A 22,060-nucleotide genomic window follows, 5' to 3' on the forward strand; every position below is an offset into this window, starting at 1 on the left:
CTCAAAGATTATTTCAATATCTGTCATTTATTAGTCATACAACTTAATTAATTAATTAATTATTTGTAGTAAGCACCTGTGGTGACAGTTTCATCATTTGAAATTAGTCTAATTTTACACAAAAATAAGATATACGTTTAATATTTACTCACAAGTGCATAACAAATATGCCTATAGAATTAGTTATCATTCAATTCCATTCGCTTCATCATTCGTTGAAACAAAAACTTCATTTAGTAAAAATTTTCTATAATCTATGACTATGAAATATCAAAAGGTCCTTTTATTTATATATTTACTTATGTATATTATAGTTTAGCTACAGATTTTATCGATTTCATAATAAAAGTACGTTTACATTGAAGTCATATTAATTTGTTGTGATAGAGCATCTTTTTGTTTACAATATAATTAATAATATACATTTTGACAGATTTTAGTCGTGCAATAGAATATAGCAACGACGTAGCTTGAAGAGTTTCTCGTCTGAAGTGGCAGAGGACGGGGCATATCGCACGTGCAACTGATTGATTGATTCCATTAAGCCCGAAAGATTCTAGAGCGACGACCACGTTACTATAAATGCGGCGTAAGTAGGCCTCCATTAGATGGACCGAAGACGTAGCTATGTCGCTGGATGCAGGCAAAGTAATACCGTACATCAGGGCGATCTTTGAGGGAGGCTTATGCCTTGCAGTGTGCGTCTATCGGCTAAAACAAGGATAAGAATAGAATATGAGCACAAAGTAAATAATCCTCACCGTTGACCCTTCAGCCGCTGTATTTTCATCTCCTGTTCAGTAAGCTCGCCGTCACCTGAAACATTAATATAATAATACATTAATATAATAAATAGGATTTTTCATTGTTCTAATATTATAAAATGACTTTCTACTGCTTATAGATAAGCGTCTTAATAGAGACAGGCTGCTGTAAACCGACTATTGCAATTAAATATAGATACTCGTCTTTACGTTATTATTTCTGAAATCTATCATTATTAGATAGGTAGTCGTCCTTTCGGTCCATAAGCGCCCACATCTGTAAGGAGATATAGCATAATCGCTACGCTAGGCAGGCGTGTTGGCTATAGCAGTTTGATATTATGGCATCTTCTGGGAACTTGTTCGAACAAAGTGTGAATAATTAAATTAATGATAAAAATGTATCTCGGAAACGAACCCGCGACCAACGCAAGTCGCAAGTCTCAGTTCTCTACCAAAAGGCTGCCACTGTTCAATACATAAGTTGTACCATATATTATTTGACACCAAACTGGCTGTATACATCCTTGAAAGTATGAAGTGAAATAAAGGACATAAAGTACATAATATATCATGTACTTACTGAAGAGTCTGAAATCGTTTTCTTCGCTGAAATCGATGACCCAGCGCTGCGCGGGAGCATCGGGGCGACATGGGCGCGCCATCACGTCCAGCCCGGCCTGCGCCCCTGCCTCCAGACACAGCGTGCTCTCAATGTGTTGAAGCTGTTTATTTTCCAAGTAGTGCCATTTCTGAAAAAAATGACACGCTGAAAATCGATGAACTCAACCGAAAGCCATTTCTCGCTGATCCATTTGACCATGGGGTTCACTCGTGAACCTCGTATAAAGTTCGTAGGAAGCCTTTCCTATACGCCTCATATTGCAACTATCAAACAAAACGCACATGGGTGTAAGCCGCGTGGCCCTGATACCGAACAGGACGGAGTGGTTTGCAAATGTAGCCAAAAACGTCTGGTATATTTTTTTCCTATATCAGTAAAATCTTTTTTATACAGATGTCCGCTATCTAGACCTCACTGAAAACCAACTAAATTAACTTGAACGCCTTCAAAACTTCTATATTCGTTTCATATTTGGACTCTGGAAATATGATCATATTTCGGAATTTCGCGCTGAGCTCAATTGGTTGCCCATAAGGCTTCGCCGGAATGCTCACATCCTTTATCAATTTCTTCGTGATACATACAAGAGGTCTTTGAGATAATCATAGAATCTAAGATTAGAAATGCCGACGCATTATTCTTCGTTTATGGCCAAATCTCTTACCACACAGGCTGTTCGATTTTGGAATAATTTACCGCTAAAATGAAACGTCCTACGTCCCTACGTATTTTTAAGAAAAAGTTTAAGAACTATTTACAACACCTGTGATTATTTATCCGTTCATTTCATTTTATTCCTCTGTTTCTTTATTCTTTTTGAGGCAGGTTCGATCCAAATCAGTTTGACGTTTTTATTTATTTTTGTATAATATTTATAATATGTATTATACCGTAATTTGTATTATAACTCATTCCTTATAACTATATATGTTATATACATACCTATTTATGTCTAAGTATGTTTGTGTGTATGTATGTATATATATATATATATATATATATATCTATATATATATATATGTTTCGTACGCGTTAACTACCCACTATTTATACTTCTACTGTTTCCACACTATGGTTGTCTGTAAAAGATTGCCTTGTGTGGAAAGACTGCCCATTGTACTCTTTTGTTTATTATTATGAAACTATTTAAATGTATCCTAGCGTGTGTAATAAAGAATATTAAATAAATAAAACTTAAATGTTAGTTACTAATTTTTTTCATTGTGAAAAAAAACGCATTTTATATACTTTAGTATGTTAATATTAATAAAAAATAATTTTGTCTTGGCCTTAATGGAGTACGCTAGGCACACCAGTGGTTCGTATAAGGTCTTAATAAAACCATTTTAATGCCCTAAAAATCATGTTTTCAATGTTTTCTCGTCGTGCTAGGCATGTATACATTGCTAAACTGTTTTACCTGTCCGCGATCCTTTTCGTGGCAGGTCACCATCAGAACACGGCGACCTTCTCCATTGTTTTCTTCCGGTGCTTGCCTATATTAATATAATAAAAAAATATTTAAATATTATTTCGAATAAACTTTGATATGCATGCTTTGATATGCACCTTTGATCGAGGGTACAACTGACGGGATGATGAAATTAAATAAATAAAATGATGAAATAAATGATGTATGACAACTCCCGGGATACAATATTGAATAATTCACACTTTATGCTTTAATTACATAGTGGCAATCCACTGTTCACAAATAAGTTTCCAGCGGATGGTCTGCAGCATCTGCGTACTATAAAATCACAATGGAGTCACCAACTCGACTACCAGGCGTGACGATAATGGTGAATTATCCTTATATATATATATATATATATATCTTTGGGAATGGTATGTGCCTTGCAGTGAGCGTCTATAGACTGAAACGACATGAAGCACTTTCGAAATGTCACGACATTGATATAATCTACATTTAAATATGTATTTATACAAAGTATTATTTAGTCCTAAATATCTCTATTTAGATTCGAAATCTTGATTCTATGAAGTAGAACCTAGTAAGAAATACGATAGTTACTCTTTTAACGACAAGATTACAATTTTTTCAGCAGATAGACGCCCGCTGCAAGACGTAAGCCTTCCTCAAAGATCGCTACAATAACTGATCTTGCACTGACCGCATTCATATTACAGAAGTATAGCAAAGTACTTCAAGAAGATCTTTAGCTTTTGGAAAACATTTAGAAATACATATTACAAAACCATGTGATTTAGAAGCCTTACCTAGAGAACTGCAATTCAGCGCACTTTTCCTCATCTCGGAGCTCTCCTGTGAGGGAAAGGAAGAAATACTGCGTGGCCTGCAGCGTGTCGTGGCAGGGGTATACGCCCAATGGCATCGCCTCTACCTCTCTCTGTAGGGTGTCCAAGCAAAGACCGGACCGCGGATTTTGAAATCTTAACAAGAAAATAGGTTAAATATAAGTTTCATGAATTAATTAGTTGTTATTGCTAGTATGCTTTTATTTATGATATAAAATAAATATATATATTATAAACCAATGACAAGACAGACAATTGCTTACTCCAAAAAATCTGTTACAAAAAATTAAAGCACAATAGTAAGAATACGCGAGAGATACATAAGAGTACATGGTTCGACAAAAATGGCTACTTTATGTCAAAATTTTGTCTTTTATTGTTAACAGAAGTCACAGGGATATGAAAGTAAAAACGAAAACAACTATGCTTTTTCTATTTAATAATGATCCACATGATGAATAAAATTCATTTATTATATAATATATAAATATCAATAAAAGACATCAAATTTAACAATAATAATTGCATTTCTTGAAACACTCCGTTTGCGTTAACAAGCATCTCAGACACATAACAGAATACAAAAATGTAACACATTTGAATTGTAACTGAATTGATACACATATGTGTACACACATATATATGTGTGTGTACCCACATGGGTATATATATATAGAGAGTCTCTACATATATATATATATATATATATATATATACAGAGAGAGAGAGAGAAAAGTTACCTTCCGAAAGCGTAGACGTCGCGCACTGGTACAAACTTTTCCTTGTACACGTGGTCCAAGTACCACTGAAAGCTTTTACAATGGAGCTTCTCGCGTAGTATTTTTCGGTGCGTTACGTCGCCGATCTTTGGGTTTTTCTGCAGAAAAGACAGCAAAGACAACACTATAATTACAGTTTGCTTCGAAATACTTCTATTGCTGCCACAAAGGGTTAAGCAAAAATCAAAATTAACTTAGAAAGGCGCCATGTCTTTTACTATCTATAATTTACTTACATATATATGTTAAATCAGTGTTCCCGACCGTGGAGCCTAGGCCCCACAGGAGAGCAATTTGATTGTTAAGGGGACAATTTGATGGTGGACTAGAAAAGAGTTTATCTTACCCTTTCACTTTGAAATAATAATATAAATGTTATATAGGGGGGTGCAAGAATTTAAGAAATACTAAGGTGCGGCATGGCACAAAAAAACTTTAAAAATACTGTTTTAGTCACTGACGACTTTTTGGATAATATTTCATTTTGATATTCCCGATATTATAATATTATTATGAAAAACCCGTCCTTCAATCAATCGCAATTAATATTTCTCCCCTTATACAACAGTTAAAAAAATTAATGACTTCACTATTCACGGTTTTTACCTCGACTTTAAATTTCTGTTATATAAGTAGAGCATTTGAAAGAATTATTTAACTATATCGTCATTTAATAAGAACGCTGACAGATGTAAAGGTCATACCAGAATTAAATATCTATATCTAATCTATAACGCTCCGGCATTGAAAATTTGTATACTAAGTGGCAAAAGGTTGTTGATAACGAAGGTGAATGTATTGTTAATTAGAAATAATAAACTTGTTAAAACTATAGTCGTGTGAATTTAACTTAAGAAAGCGACATTACTTTCCGGTCCCTCTCTCTAATATATACATACATAATGTTTTTAACAAATGATCTTAAATGTTTAGAACAAAACGTTGAAACATTCAATCTATATTGCCGGTTACGATTGATATTGTACTTTGGAGCCCTTAAAGGTTTAAAAAATTTGTAAAGGGAGGCTATGGACCTGCAAATTTTTTATAACATCCAAAACAATGTTTATTATAATAAAATGAAAATATTTATTTTATTATATCTCGACATATGGATCGGAGTTCATTAGCAGACAGTATATATAACCTATTACGCCGTTTTAAAAACTTGTTTATCCTATTTTATAGAAAATGACAGCACAAAGGCAAGAAACTAAAATGATGGCTAATAACCGTTACAGCCCCAAAAAAACAATAAAGCTTACAAAGAAATGACAAAGTTATTATAGTTATTCTAACATTTCTATATAAGAGCTGAAATTTTTAAATAACTCACACGTAAGTCTGGTCGATGAAGATAGAAAAGCTCTGCGTAATCGTCCATCCACACCTCCGCCATGCGTGCCGTGTTGATTCCTATTCAATATACAGGGTGATTGGTTATAGGTGTAAACATTTTAAAGATAGAAGGTATAGCTCAGTTTGTTGTCAATTAATATACCGTACAGTCGTCAAAAAATAAATGGTTTCAGAAATAAATTACACAAGTAAAAAAAACGTTATCAAAATTCGGATTCCTCTATTAACATCTTTTATATCTATCCCTGCAAACGTTTTGAACTGCCAGAAGTTACAGGCCTAACACATTCCAATAGCTAAAATAAATTAATGAGACACGTTCTAGAATATTCATAGTATACATGTGATTGGAAACATGTGTAAAGGCCTTAAAGCTATATGCTGTCAAATAAGATAGACTTTCGTCTTAGTTTTTACACTTATAATACATCACAGTGTAAAGTTCTCTTTTTTTCATTCTAAATGGGGACCACTCATGTGTTTATTTTAAATTAGTTCAGTCAATCTATAGTGAAGTGAATATTCGGAGAGCTTCCGTTAAATAATGTAGACGGTGTGGTATTTTTAAATCTAATACTATTGTTTAAGGAACAATGTAAAACCTACTTTGCAACATATTACCCCGCGGAATTAGAATCATCAAATAGTTCCAAAAAAATTTCAAAACTCTTTTGGCGGAAAAATTTTTCTTTGATATCTTTCCTCTGATATTGAGCAGTGGTAGCCCAGCGGTAGAGGACTGAGACTAGAGATCGTAGTTCGCAGATTCGGTTCCCGGAAAACAATCTTATATCATTCCCACATTGTATAATAATTATATAAGATTGACACTTTTCACAAACAAGTTTCCAGAGGATGGGCAGCAGCGTGCTCTGCGTACCATATCACACTGCAACCTCCAACCTGCCTGCCATCTTCACTTATATATTATATAGTACATACGTATATATATGTGTAATTTGTTTATATATCATACAGTAAGATATATAATGAATTGGTGGCTACTTTTATATAAAACCACAAACTATACAAATGTACTCGAATTACTCGTACTCTTGGCTATTTTGTATATGCTAGCCTATATCAAAATAACTATTTATTAATGTATAATATTCTCATTAAGCGACTATTGTAATTTTACAAAAAAAAAATAAAGGATTTTGAAACCATATTATATAAGAAAAGGACTAATATATAGCTTCTGCCAAACACCGAGTGTTACACTGCGGATGCGCCGTAGAGGGGTGAAACACGTGTTGAGTGATTTAACTGTGGTAGTTGTGTAATTGGCATTGTTTGCCGCATGCGCATTTATCACATGCACTTTATTGCACGACTACTGCTGCATAGCGGAAGTAGCTATATATCAGTCCTTTTCTTACTAAGGATGGACTTCCGCAAAGTAACGCCTGGATCTATTTGAAGCCATATTATGTGTTTGTGTTTATTAGTGATCATCTACCCTTGCACTCTTCTCGAGGCCCGCATTGCCAAGTGTTGTCAGAAGAAGCTAGATGAAGACCGCTACCAACCGTTCTTATTGGAATATATGAGAGAGGCCTGGATGAGAGGATGATGGTTATGGAACACATACCATGTGTATCCGTGTGTGCTGGGAGCCCGTATGGATGGAAGCTGCGGAACACGTGGCCGACGCGAGAACACGGTATCGTCTCCAACGTTCCTCCGCCTACGTACAGATATAAAACACAGGCTATAAACATCGATTGATCAGTAATTAAAACGATTGACATGACTTCAAAATTCCATTCTTTCGGAAACTATAACGTATTTAATTAAATAAATAAATCTATTCAGTAATAATTTATTCGATAATAATTCGTGTTATCACATATAGTACAAAAAATCGCAAAACAAACAAACAAACAATATAAAAGTGCGATTTTTTTTCTATACAACCATCTCAAGGTATGAATTACCACGTAAGATGCTTTAGAAATTTATTTCATCACACACACACAACACAGTTTTCACGTCTATAGGTGATAAAACTCAGCGTTATTAGAGGGTTTGCGTCAAATCACAACATTATACCATTTATGGTTTCAGGAAGTAAATCTTCTGGTTGGATCGAAGAAATCTCACGTTCGAGGACAGGGTTATGAAGGATTCTTACCCACTAAAATCTTCTCGGTGGTCTTCTGCGATACCTTTGAAGGCGCCGCGCAATTCCTCTGAAACTCGCACTTCCCTTTAAAGCTGTGCTAAGATACATCCCGGGTGGAAGCTAAGCCTCCCCCGGCGTCTTTGTTGTACCGCAGCAACACGTGACCACTTTGCTTTGCTGCCCTTCTGAGGTCAGCATTGAGTGGACAATGAAAGCCACCTACCTGAATACCCACGAACCTGATATCCTTAGACCTATTCTATAACGAACCCAGGTCAAAGGGCGGGTTAATATTATACCAACCATTCACCGCAGGAACCACTTTCGTTTTTTTGTTACCTTATTTTTCTTTCTTTTACTATAAGAAACATTAGAAATTGGAAAAAATCTTTTTACTGCTTCAATGCTTTTTTAAAGTGTTAATTAACCTTGGGTATGAATTGTTCTACTACTATAAAAAGGCATTGTTGAAATTGTATTGAGCTCTTCTGAGATAAAGGCGCGTTTTGACACATCGTAGCTTTATCTTAATAAAGGACTTCGTTAGGGAGGAACTCAATATGATTTTAGTTTTTATCCAATTAGGCTCATCTGGCATTTTTCGCACTGTAAATTATTCGTCGCTTTAAATATTCCCATGCGGATATAAATAAATGATTACTTTCTAGCTATATATAGCCATAGCGCAAAATATTCTTGGACACGCAAACAATGAGCAACAAATGTTATAAATATAATACTGTGACCAAAAAGTTACATTTTAATTTTTTAATTATAATCCAAATCAATTTCATCACCTTCAAAGTAATCCCCGTCAGATGAAACACACTTTTACCAATGGTCAGTCCTTGAAATAGTCGTAATAGTCTTTTTCCCGTATATTCCATCAAGACCTTCTTCAATTAGGTTTTTATATCCTCAATCGTATCAAAACAATGTCCCAAAATGTGTCAACAAAATGATAAAAAGTTTTCAAGTTTAAAACAATACGTCTAGAATTTTCACATAAATATAAAGTAAACTTTTTACCTGAACTGTTAAACAAGCAACAAAAGTGAGACAGTGTGATGAAATCATGTATAACATACATTGCCATATGCGGAACGACATTTCAAGGTTCTCTCCTCCCCAGCCAGCCATCTGCTCGTCGTAGGCACCCAGCTCCCAAAAATACGCTCGATCCATCGCAAAGAGACCACCAGCCATGGTGGGTGACCTAAACAAGGTAATTTCAAACAGACATAAAGAAATTGATACATTAAAATTACGTAGTCATAACAGGTTGAATGTATATGCTCATTTGTCACTGTATAAAGTGATCACTCTGAACGTTCATATATTTTTTCTATAGAATGTAGAGTACATCCTATAAAATCTAAAGTTTCATAAATGATAAATAACGTAATAATAATATACTACGCGTTTTCAAAATTCGGATTAACATAAAGAATTTATATGATAAAGTCCGATATAAGCAGTAAACCTGTTGTATACATAATTTTTGGTTATATAAAAGCTGTAAAGCTATTTATTCCCCATATATAGCTCATTTGACGTCAATAAATGTTCAGCGTACAAAAATCAATAGTTTCAGACAGAAACAAAAAAGTATTTTACAGTAAAACCGATTGATTTTTACCGCTCCCGCATTGAAAATTTGTATACTAGATGGCAAAAAGTTGTTAACCAAAGGCAATATATTATTGATTAGAAATAAAACTTATTAAAAATGTAGTCGTGTGAATTTAACTTAAGAAAGCGACATTACTTTTCGGTTCTCCTAATAGTAAATAACGTAATGATAATTTAGGAAGAATAATATGTTAAAATGAATTAATGTTTACTATTTGATCCTGATTTGTCGCATTCCAAAAGAATATATATATTAATGTCACATATTTTAAAGTGATCATTTTATACAGATTGATTAGAAATAAATGTAAAAGCTTTAAAACTTTTTGTATACAAATGAACTCCTTTTAAACTTTTACACTTGTAACTACCAACTCTGTTTAAAACACATCGACTTTTAGATATGGTATTTCTATTATCCTACCCAAAAATCGTATTTTAATTGCTCTCTTAATTTCCATAGAATAAGCGATAATAAATATTAATTATAAATGAGCTATACATTCAAGCCATAGATTCTTTAGTACTACACCTAGTGTTTATACACTTACCATGTGGGAGCAATATTCGAGCCGCGTCTTTTCTTCTCCCTCTCTGGCACCTCTATCCAAGTGAAGTGACCCACAAAAGTGAACCCTCCTACCTGTACATACAGTGCAAAATAGCATTATCAACTTATCATATTCAATACATAAAAACTGAACTACTTAAAAAAATAAAAATATTATTTTTAATTATACATGCAATAATTGTGTTAAATTAAATCCACCAAGCCAAACGTCAATAGTTCACAATAAAAGTAATAGATAGCGATGTTACTTGTTATTCTAGAAATAAAAAGTGAAAAAAGTTAGTTTTTATATTTCATTTTTTTTTCTGATCAAATGTCATACAGAACACAAGAACATGGCATTTTAAAAATACCCGGTCAGATAACTATTCGTGGAACTATACACGTAGTTTTTTTTTTGACTGAAGGCCATTGTTGCCTTACTGGCATATACAGATTCCGTGCCTTTGAATAGGAAGAGTGCAGAAGGCATTTAGTCCAGACCTCATTTTAGGTATCAAGGCTCGAGGGCTCCTTCGAGAGCTTTGGCCTGGGTCACTATATATTATTCTTATTGCCGGATTATGAGGACGCCGACCTCTTAGTTCGATTCGGACGTTCCATACAGTGGCTGAGAGGAGATCTCAGCTTGGCTGTTACTAAGAACCCGTTTGGCAAAAGGCGTTCACCGCGCCCGGGAACGAAAAACAAAAATACTGTATAAAAATTATACCATTAGTTATACCGTACCAAAATATGCATATTCAGTGTGTAACGAAATGAAAAAAATTGTTAGTAGCTAATTCTTCAAAAAACAACCACTACTATATCATATATAGTACAGTACATAATGATAATGAAAGAAAAGAAAAAAAAACTATTTCTATTTCTAACGCTTGATATAATTAAATATGCAAACAAATAAACATAACAATGACTATAATTAAATTGCAATAAAATAATAGCAGATCGAATAAGTGTCTCAGAATGAACAGATTTGTCCCGATTTTGTAAAAAAAGTAGAAGAATAGAAGTAGGACAGAGAGAAGACAGTAATAGTTTTCCATCACAAGAAGTTCGTAAACAACTTCTTCTGTCATATAAAACAATTAACTATACGAAATTACATTGTTAAATAATTAACTAAAAATACCCGCTGCAACTATATGCAAGTAATAACTTATAATGCCTTATTTTAAAACATCATGGAAGTGATAATTTGAAATGATAGTACTTACTAAAAGGAAAATAATAAAACCCGAAAAAATGCCTTAATTTACATAATTATTAATACCTAATATTATAATTACTTAAAACGAAAATGAATAAGAGACGTTTCGCTGAAAATTTCCGAAATATATACACTTAACTTAATTTCGTTTATTAAATACGACCAAATTGCTTATATTACCGTACCTATGACGTCATACATAAGTAAGCCTGACTTACTTCAATCATTAAATAGAACAATAGAGTAATTATGAGTACAACTTGAATGGATGACGCATGCAATTATTATTTACGCAGTTCCTACAACGGCCAGAATCAATGAATAATTACTATCTACTCCTTCACCGTTAAATCTTGATATCTTTGGTTAATCTCATTGTTACAAGCTTGTTATCTTCATCTGCAATGAACTTTTTTAATACATTCATAAAAGCAAATTGGCCAGCGCTTCTCAAAGTAATCTGACAATTATACAGAGTGTGCCAAAAGTGCGTGCGAATTTCAATTTTAGATAACTTTTACTCTTAACACCAGGTCCCGGTTTCAACAAGACGCGAGTCCAGCAGTTGTGAACGAAATGTTTATTGGAATACTGAAATCGCGACGAGTGGACCTCCCGTGACCTCCACGGAGATATTCCTCTAGATCAGGGGAGAGCAATCTTTTTACTCAACGGGCCTATATAAATTTTTAAATTATTTGATAGGCCGCACATAAAATACTTATTACTATATATAATACAATAAAAATGTCAAATTTAAATATAAATCTTCCTCTCCTAACTTAGCTTTTTTTCGATTATTTTTTTTTAATCCACGCAACTTAATGGTCCACCCTGTATGTGACAATTTCACTTAAATATAAAATTACATTGTTATTCCAATCAATATTTAAATAATTCATATTATTTTGCAATAATTATATTCAGTTACTCTCAAAGACATTCTAAAGTTAATCAAAAATAATTTACAAGAAATCAATTATTTTAATAATGATTTATAGATATTGCTTCTAATTTGATTATCATTTTAAGTTAATGATACATGACAATTCAATGTTGACGTATTTGAAATAGTGATAGTAATTAGGGAATTGAAAAGATTGAGAAGCGCTGGACTAGGAACATGACATAAGCGATTTTCAAGTTCAAACATCGCTAAACCTGGAAATGCTCAGAGGCGTCCAGCTGAAAGGTCGTCTGGTCCACTACATCGATCAGTGGCGTCAATACCGCGTCCCTTTTATGTCGGATTCTCTGCAGAAGCGGTCGGAGCCAATCTGATCCGGTTTCGCAATGGGCATCCAGGAATATGAGGACATCCCCTCTCGCAGCTCGGGCACCCGTCATTCGGGCACGCATCAGTCCCTGCCTGTGGAAGTATCTCTCTACCTTGACATTGAGTTCTTTATCGATGGTTTGTTCTACGACGAGTATGCAATTTATAACAATAAGATGTATTTCTGTATTTTCTTTCATTTATACGTAAACAAACTTTCTCTTCGTTTTTTCGGACGACGTAATGAACTAAAGCAATTTAAGAGTCGAACACATTTAAAATATTTTAAAAAATCATTCTGTATTGATACCTTTAAAGATATTCGATTGATTCTCTAATTTATAACAAGTTCATTGACAAAGAAAAATAATAAATTTATGACATAATTTTTTCATTTTTTAACCATATTATATTATAATTAATTGAATGTATTTATTTAACAAACAATGATATTACCTATGCACCATACGTACAAGTCATAAAAAGAAATTGGGCAGCGCTTCTCAAAGTTAAAGCATTTTTAAGTCTAATTTTCCTTAAATAATTATACAAAAATAACTTTACTTAAAATTACATTATTACACATTAGTTTGGATATTTTATTTTACGTAGTAATAATAATTTTATTCGATTATTCTTAGAGATATTCTAAGGAAAAAAAATTACGTCTAGCCAGCCTGGAAATTACAAATAAATAACTATATACAATACAAAAAATAAATCGAAAACTATATACAAATATAAAAAACGCCACAAAAAGGTACATCGAAAAGCACAAACATCCAACGCCCGCAAAGTAAACAACAACGTCAAACCGACGGAAGGAGAACCAAAAACATAGGAAATTAAACAAATCTCAAGCGGTGCAACACGTGACCGGATCACGTGACATATAGTGGAATGAACACACGTGAGTTGGAAGGAAACAAAACATTTGCGGAGAATTGTAACGACTATTTCTTTCTGTTTTGGACAAATTCTGTTAACCCATAGGCTTTATTGCTTCACTGGTTTGAGGTGGCAGACTACTAAACTTAGAGCTCTAAACGAGGTTCGAAAGCTGTGTAAGGCGGACTGGAAGGTCGTTAAGCTGCGACCTATATGCTATAGGCAGACTCTTGATTGACTATTGAGATAAAATAACTGCAAAAGGCCCCGAAAGGAGACCTCAGCTGTGTTTTAAAACCCCTTTGACATATTTAACCGAAAGTGCCCGAGTAGGCCAGTGTCCAGAAATGGACGTCCTGCGGTTGCAATGATGATCAGGGGCGGTTTAACCTATAGTGCAGGGTATGCAATGCACACGAGCTCTCTGGTACGCGAAGCAAATTATTTAGAAACTTACAAGTGAATTCGTATCAAGGAACGAGTAAAAACTATTTCAGATATTAAAAGTCAATCAACTGTTACCAATCAACTATAACTATCATGTAATGGTCTGATTTAAAACATCTGCAAGGAAATCAACTTATTATTATGTATAGAGGAGGTTATCCGTTCCGGCTACATGAAAGAAATCTCTTATTTAGAAATAAAAAATACCGATTGAGTCCAGTTGTCTTTTTAATATACTACCCCTAGGTCAGTGTCGTTGTTGGTTATATTAGAAAAGACTTAATTTTTGACTCAGATTTCGAAATCTATTATTATTATTCAGAAGTTTTGTTTATGACCACCGGTGTTTGCTTAATATTATAGATGGTTTTGAATAGAATAAAAAATAAATTTCCGGAACAAAATCGGACATAGAAAATTCTCGGTATCTCTTTAATACTATTTTTATCTAAATGGAATCTAGTGGTTGCTACACGGTTTTCGTCTGGGGCCGGTGCACATTTAAACTCACGATCATCATGATTTCAATCATAGGACGTTCAAAGCTGAACGAAAGCCTCTCCAATACATTTACAATAAGACCCGTTGAAAGCGGCCTGCATCTACCGACTTCCGACGACTTTAACGAGCTTTTACCAATCAGGCTTACAGAAAACAAGACCGCGTTACTGTGCACATCTAGTCTATCTATATAATATTCTTCCACGTTTAAAATAATCAGCTTGTATACAACACATACATGTCACATACATCTCTGCGCACATACATCTCTGTGTGTATAATATATATGGTATAGAAACGAAACACAATTACGATTTAAAATTGGCGTCCTCGCTCAACAAAACCAGCACAGTTGTGTAAATTCGTATTGTTATAATTGGTAATACAAAAATATGTTTCAGATAATAATTACTCAACAATTTGGATGCTAAATAAGCAGATCGTAAAACATTCGTAAGTTAAAAAAACGACTTTGGAAAGAAAAAAAGTTTCAGACATTATGCAGCTTTCGATAACTTTTTTCAAATTTCATAGTTAGACGATGACGATGCTTTAAACATTTTAGGACATCTGATAAAATAAACGCGATAAGAGGTTTTTCCAGCCCTCTATATAAACCTGACACTGCCTAAACTAAAGAATTCTAAAGAGTCTATTAATATTATTATCGACATGGGGTAGTATTTTTCAACCTTTTATGTTCCACCTTAACCTTTCTAAAATTCTTACGCCTCTCTATGTAACATATACACTAACACAGGGTGATTTAAATAATTTTAAGTGACCACCTGTGTACGTCATGAGAAGAATGACAAAAAAGCCCAATTTTTTATTTTTAAACTCAAGGGTTCCAAAAGCGCCCTTATCTGAGAAGAACCAGAATGTTCCTGATGGAGCGCCCGACCTTCAGTAATGTGAAGAGATCTAGGCTGTAAATGCCGCTAGGCAAACAGAATTTGTCCACATAAAAAAATTCGGAGATAGAAGTAGTTGCTACAATCAATCCAGGCCCGCACCTGAAACGCCTCGGGGTCCAGGACACTATAGTAGAAGTTTCCAGATTCGATGACGTCGATGATGGGAACGACTACGCTTTTTCTAGAATTCTTGATTCGCTGCAACAGTGGACGGAGCCAGTCCGTCTGGCCTTCACAGTGAGCGTCCAGAAATACTAGGACGTCCCCCACGGCGAAATGAGCTCCCGCCAGCCTTGCTCTCGTCAGGCCAACACTATATAGAAGAAAGTTGCTTTGGCTAGTCTAACACAGTCTATCTCTTTCTAACCACTATAATTATTACATTACTTGGTATCCACATAGAATCATTTACTATGACCACATCTGTACGTCAAGAAGAGCTCAACTTAAAGCTAACAGGGATTCAGATACCTTACGTTATTATTTGTCCAATGATTTGAACAATGAGATGATGTAGTTTTAATTTTATATTAAAAAGCGACATGATAAAAACTCGCATATTGACATAAGCTGTATGCGATCAAATTAGTACCTACTTTAATGACAATGTGTAAAATGTAATTGTATATACAACTGTTTTATGTAACTGCGGAGGTGTTTTTAATAAAAATAAAACCACACTAAAGTCATTATGTTAACTAAACCAAAATCATTGATCCCACTGGACTACCACCCTTACAATAATGGATAATGTTTGAACCGTTACGTATTATAGATTGTTCAAGTAATCTTGGCGCGCGGCGTTATGTGTGCGTTAAGCTCCTATAGGTAGTGACAATGTGTGTGCAGCAGATGGTTCAGTACAAGCACTTAAATTTGGAATATCAATCATCATCATTTAGCTATGATGATCATATAGCCATATGATGTCCACTTCTGGACATAGTCCTCCCTCATAGATTTCCAAGAGGACGGAAAAACTACACCCAGATTTTCCAATGGCTTTAACAAAGTCGTCAGTCCACTTTTTGTATGGACTACTCTGCATTTGCAGGTCCGTGGTTTCCATTTGAGAACCTAAAGACCCCCAACGGCACGGCCAGTTCAACGTGCCAATCTGCTGGACTATGTTGGGCACTTTCTTTGATCTACGGATCTGCTCTTAACAATACAAACGCGTATTTATCTTTCTGTTCTGCTAGAATAATCTGACTATCATAAATACTAACTTTTGTTATTTTGTCAGACTTTTGAAGTTCACTTGAACCCAAAAATGGATTAAAGAATTTAGATGAAATTCCGCAGATACATAGACAATATCCAAGATTAACATAAAGGTTACTTTTCATATCACAGATTTGCTTCCATGAAGAATAAACAAGCCTCTTTTTTCTAATTTTTTAATAATCTAACGTTTTGACTGCCCACACACGTACTGACAAAGAAGCGCACGCAAACACGTAGCCGCGCGCAAAGATCAGTTGACGTATCTATAATTTACTAAGTGATCCAATGACGTTTCTCTACTTCAATGTTTAGTCACCTCGATGTCCGCAGTGCCAGTTTGGTATTCCAAAGTGTCTGACTCCAATGCATCTATGATTGGAGTGACCACAGCTTTTCTACTCTCTTTGATACGCTGTAGCAGAGGTCTAAGCCAGTCTTCTACAGCTTCGCAATGTGCGTCTAAGAAGACCAAAACGTCGGCGATCGCTGAACGAGCTCCTGCTACTCTGGCTTGTATCAAACCCACCCTGGGTTATACAGGAATTAAAATATAATTTTAACTGCTGATACGTTAGATCAAAAATAGATCTTACCGTTGCAGTGATATCTAAATATTTAACTCAATTAATTTTAAAAATGCGGTAGTGTCTGAATTATACGGGACAAAAATAGAGATAATCATTATCATTTCAGCCGTAGACCGTATGACTTACCTAAGCGAGAAAGACCTAAGACGCTAGGGAGTGGGTATCACGTGTGTTTCATTGTTACGGTACGTTAATTTAGTGATATGAAATATTACACGAAACATCTTTAATTATTTAAAGATATGAGATAGTACGTACATACACCAGCTTGAACAATTCTTTCGTCTTGAGTAAAAACAAAACTCTAACGTTAGTTACTCTGTGAGCTCAATATCATAGGTCGTTAGTTCTCTTGCATTAGAAATGATCGCATGAGCTTTATGGTATAGGTCATCAATCTATCTATTTTTTTAAACAACATGTATGTCTGATTTAGTCTGTGTATACTCATAGTTTTTTTTTTATTATTAGACTCTCACCGCTGCCCAAATGGCATTTGCAGATTTCGCGGGTATAAGGTAACAGGGCCCATATTGCGCCTTAATACCTATATATATATAGCTATATATAGCTTAATACCTCTTTTAAAGTAGCAAAGCTCTCGGGCTCCCGTGGGGGCCTCGGCAGGAGCCGCTACATGTTACTATTTTACCGGATTGGATTCGTAAATTGTTACATTTTATAATCTACTATTTACACGTGAAAAAAACTCGTCAAATTTATATTTTTATAACGTAAAGTCGTAGGTTTTCACATGTGGACTAGTGTATGTATAAGTGAGTGAAATAAAAATACTTACCGATCAGGTAACCGTACTATACGTATAAGGTCTGGAGGTAGACGAGTGCGTATGTAATGGCTGAGCTTGCCCTTCAATTCCGGCAACGTAGAATTATCATCGACGAGTATGATTTCCTTTAGGTATACGAACGGAGAATTAGGATCTTGTCCTTCGTATCCTGTTAAAAAATTGTAAAAATCATATTTTTTTTACCCTAGTAGGAAATGCCACTATGCCAACCTAATTTCAATGGAATGTAGACCAACGCTAATGCGTCTAGAGGTACTTTATAAAGGGCGATTGGTTATAGATGTGAAAAATTTAAAGGGTTGAATTTATAGTTCCACAAATGGAATAACACGCTAAACTATTTAAACTAACTAAATAAAACTTACCAATGTTTAAATTTCTTCCATTAACCCTGTCTTTGAAATTGGCTCGTCGATACCAGGGCTGGGTCCGGCGCGCGCTGTTGACCACGCTCCATATAGTCCTGACCACGACCGAGTATGGTTCGTTATGGAAGATGATAATCACTGAAGCCGACGGGAGCACCGCATCGTAGATCACACGGAGGCACGCTGGATTTCGGTGATCTGGAAATATCGACTACTGTTTAATAAGTCCGATTTGACAATGTTTACAATAGCCACTTAAACCCTTTTAGTGCTATAATGATAAATAGATATCACGACGGGGGAGTCCAATGTTACGCAGTAAACCGGTCATGACGGAGGAACACGACACCTTCAATCCGTCATGTATGGGTCATTATGTCATGAGACTATTTGACAAAACTTATTTTTTGTTTTGGCAGCCAGAACCTTTTTATGTACCTTATTATAAATACCCTATGGGATCCTACATGTTCTTGCCGTGTGATTGTAGGGTTTCCGGATACTTATAAAAGATTTATCGCATCATGCTGCCACGGCTGGGCGTAGGTTGAAGCCTGGTCCGAAGTAGCCGCTTTGGGTGGGCTGAAGAGGTTCGTTTCTGCTTTTTAGTAGAATTACGGACAGAGAGCATAAGTATAGGCTATGGTAAGCTTCGGAGCTAAAGAACAAACTTGACGTTGTGGCGACGTGGACTTGTACACGTGGGCCACTTGACCTTTGGATGACGGACTCAGGGGAGACCGGCATTGTGAAGAGGCCGTGAAGCAAGTAACGCTAGGTTTCGGTACACCTTTCCTTAGAACGAAAGGTATACGATCTTAAACGGGACATGGGCAGTCAATGCTAGGATTCTAAATGAAAGTTTTAACATTCTTAGCAAAGCTCATGCACTGCTATTAATAGGCATTTCAGCCTTGTAAAATGTAAGGTTATCGCCTATAGCAACAAATATCTACTTGTATAGTATTTTAACTCTGTAAATAAATATAATTAAAGCAAAACTCATTTAGGAAAGAATAGGATATTTGACATTCTTTCAAAAAATGAGTATTTCCAAATAATTTGGTGTATTTACAAAATATGTATATAAACAAGTAGTACAGACTGTCTCGACAGACTTTAGTGCTAAAAGTTAATGGCCTGTCGCATTGCAATACAAAACATAAAAGAATGTAAAATATTGTAATGTTTGAGTGATAATTTTATTTATTTATTAAATGTGAAGTAAATAGATTAATCTTGACATAGATAAATACTGACCGACGCAGCTGTTAGACGTCAATATGTATTGTAATTTGTATTGCAACATGTAAACTGTCAAAACGAAGTTCAAAACAAATTATTAAACGCGCGAGGTTCATATCATAATGTCAGATTAGTTATTGCAAGAATCATGTACTTACAGAAATTTTTAAAAATTAATCAAAATATTCTTTTTTTTTCAATAAGACCTTCTATAGAATATTAGGAAACTTGCCGTTGAAGTCGTTATATATTACGGGACCAAAGAAAAGAAAATATTTTCATAATTCCTGTATTTAGATAATCAATAGAAAGTAGGTAGTTGAACAAATGTTACTTAACACATTTTGATGCCTTTAATAATAATAACTGGCATAATTATAAAAAGATATTATAAATTTTACAGTGCTATGCTATGTGTTATGAGAGAATGAAATGAATTTTCAATTATTTCTCAAGGTTTCAAATACTCTCATGTTTGCTATTGTGGTTTACACAATAGATAATCGATACGCCATTAACTGAAATGATTGCAATAGCATTCAGAATGCCTTTTGTTAAGAACTTACCATTTTTATTATCTTCTAAAATAAATAGCTTTTATATCTCTATTGCAATGAAGAAAACATCATGTAATATAAATGCTTTTTTAAATTTTTATTTCAAATCGAAAGAAATATTTTATAATTATGTAAAAAACCTAAAAATTTGAAAACAAATATTCACAAGCCGATATACTAAATTGATTAGTAGTTAACACCTCACCGTTAAATTAAAAATTACAGTCTTTGCAATGTAAGAACTTTTCTACCAGAATTATTTACGCAAATACAAATATTTCAATTAATTCATTTCATTTCAAAATAAAGACACAGACATTTTGTTGCCAGGAAATATAACTATAAAGCTATATTTATATTATCTTCAATATGATTCAAAAATAGTTGTAAAAGCTTTGAAGAGGTGAATGTATAACTTATAAGCAGCTGTCAATTAATGCATGATTGTACAATCAATCCAAAAATCAATGGTTTCAAAAATAATAAATAACATGAAGATAATATAGTTAGAAAAAACATATTCAAAATTCAGATTATAACTTATTAAACATGTTTTTTTATGTTTACTGCCAGAAGTTCTTGGCCTATCATATTCCAAAAAAAAAAACATGTTACATATATTATTTGTTAGCAAAAACTTTTTTTTCAAGCTTTTACAACTATTTTCAATCAACCTGTATAAACTGATGTCTGGAATATGTATCATTAATTTATTTTTTCTTAATATTTCCTGCAGGGACAGATTGTAAAGAATATTTATGTAGTAATCAGAGTTTTGTATATATTCTTTCTTACTATATTATCATAACATAGCTTATTATCTCTGAAATTATTTATTTATGAAAATGGTGTACAGTACATTAAATAACATCAGTTGAGCTATAACCAATCACCATATATACATACATATTGTATATACAATACATATAATAAATACAGATACTCCCTTTAAATTAATTGTCAACTAGATTTCTATTATCTATTGTTGGAAATAACTCCAAAAATATTTATTGTGTGAATATTCAAAAAGTCATTGTAAGTTACAGAAAATTTTATTAACATTGCAAGGACTATGTAAAATTAACAGGACTGTACAATTTGTGATAAGAGAATGGTATATTTTACACAGAAGGAATTAATTTCATGGCTGAGCAAAATAAAATTTAATTTTCAGAATGTTTAGTTATGCTGATATTTCAATTAACACCTTGATAAAGAGTGTAAAGAGTGAGGTTGCACTTTCTCTTTCTATTTATTCAGTATATATTTAAGTATGCTTTAATCACACTCAGCTATCTAGGATATATTCAACTTCTTAGAAATTAATGTTACTAGTACTACTAAATACTACTAAAATAAAGATGTCCATTCTTTATACTGGAGAAAACTAGGATATAGACTATTTCACTATGTTAATAATATGTTATTTTATTAATAACAAAATTCATCAGTTAATGCTTATATTTCCAAAGTGGATTAATGGATTGTGTTTTTTTTTAATAAAATGTTATTGTTTTAAGCAGTGTGTTAATTCAGTAAAAAAGTTTTGGGTTTTATGTTATAGACTAAAAAAAGGCTTACCTTTCATCATCAATAAAATTTGAACGTGATATTGGTACTATAGTACAACACCTATCATATAAGCAAATATATTGTAAAGAAAAAGAGATATTTTTTTTTTAATAATTATTACAGACATTGGCTGACTTTTTCGCCATTTTAGAGGTAAATTTTTTTTAAAGAAAATCATAAACGCATTGCCTTAATAGTAAAAATATTTCAGAAATTTTAAAAATAAATAATTATAAGTTCAGTTGCTTTAAAACTTTGTAACTTAATAATTTAAATTGAATATTAATGAAATTAAAAATATTTTACGCGGTATTCA

The 22,060-nt window shown here is 33.7% G+C and overlaps 1 protein-coding gene across 2 annotated transcripts in view; it reads right to left on the reverse strand.

Annotated features, from left to right (window-relative positions):
* Positions 1–22,060, reverse strand: part of LOC137922627 (probable N-acetylgalactosaminyltransferase 9) — a 30,419-nt gene that overhangs the window by 7,932 nt on the left and 427 nt on the right. The window contains exons 2-13 of one of the 2 annotated variants that reach the window (XM_068765607.1): positions 18,368–18,568; positions 17,991–18,150; positions 12,510–12,717; positions 10,119–10,210; positions 9,024–9,151; positions 7,402–7,497; positions 5,785–5,864; positions 4,410–4,546; positions 3,631–3,804; positions 2,810–2,885; positions 1,348–1,516; positions 762–816 (exon numbers count right to left, since the gene is read on the reverse strand). In XM_068765607.1, the coding sequence (XP_068621708.1) occupies positions 762–816; positions 1,348–1,516; positions 2,810–2,885; positions 3,631–3,804; positions 4,410–4,546; positions 5,785–5,864; positions 7,402–7,497; positions 9,024–9,151; positions 10,119–10,210; positions 12,510–12,717; positions 17,991–18,150; positions 18,368–18,568 (1,576 nt within the window). Of the gene's footprint in view, positions 1–761; positions 817–1,347; positions 1,517–2,809; positions 2,886–3,630; positions 3,805–4,409; positions 4,547–5,784; positions 5,865–7,401; positions 7,498–9,023; positions 9,152–10,118; positions 10,211–12,509; positions 12,718–15,476; positions 15,691–17,990; positions 18,151–18,367; positions 18,569–22,060 lie in introns of both variants that reach the window. The other variant, XM_068765606.1, reaches the window with a different exon arrangement.

Source organism: Battus philenor, unplaced genomic scaffold, assembly GCF_028537555.1.
Source record: "Battus philenor isolate CCGP_79_NKW_IND1 unplaced genomic scaffold, ilBatPhil1.0.hap1 SCAF_20, whole genome shotgun sequence".
Taxonomy (NCBI): Eukaryota; Metazoa; Arthropoda; class Insecta; order Lepidoptera; family Papilionidae; genus Battus; species Battus philenor.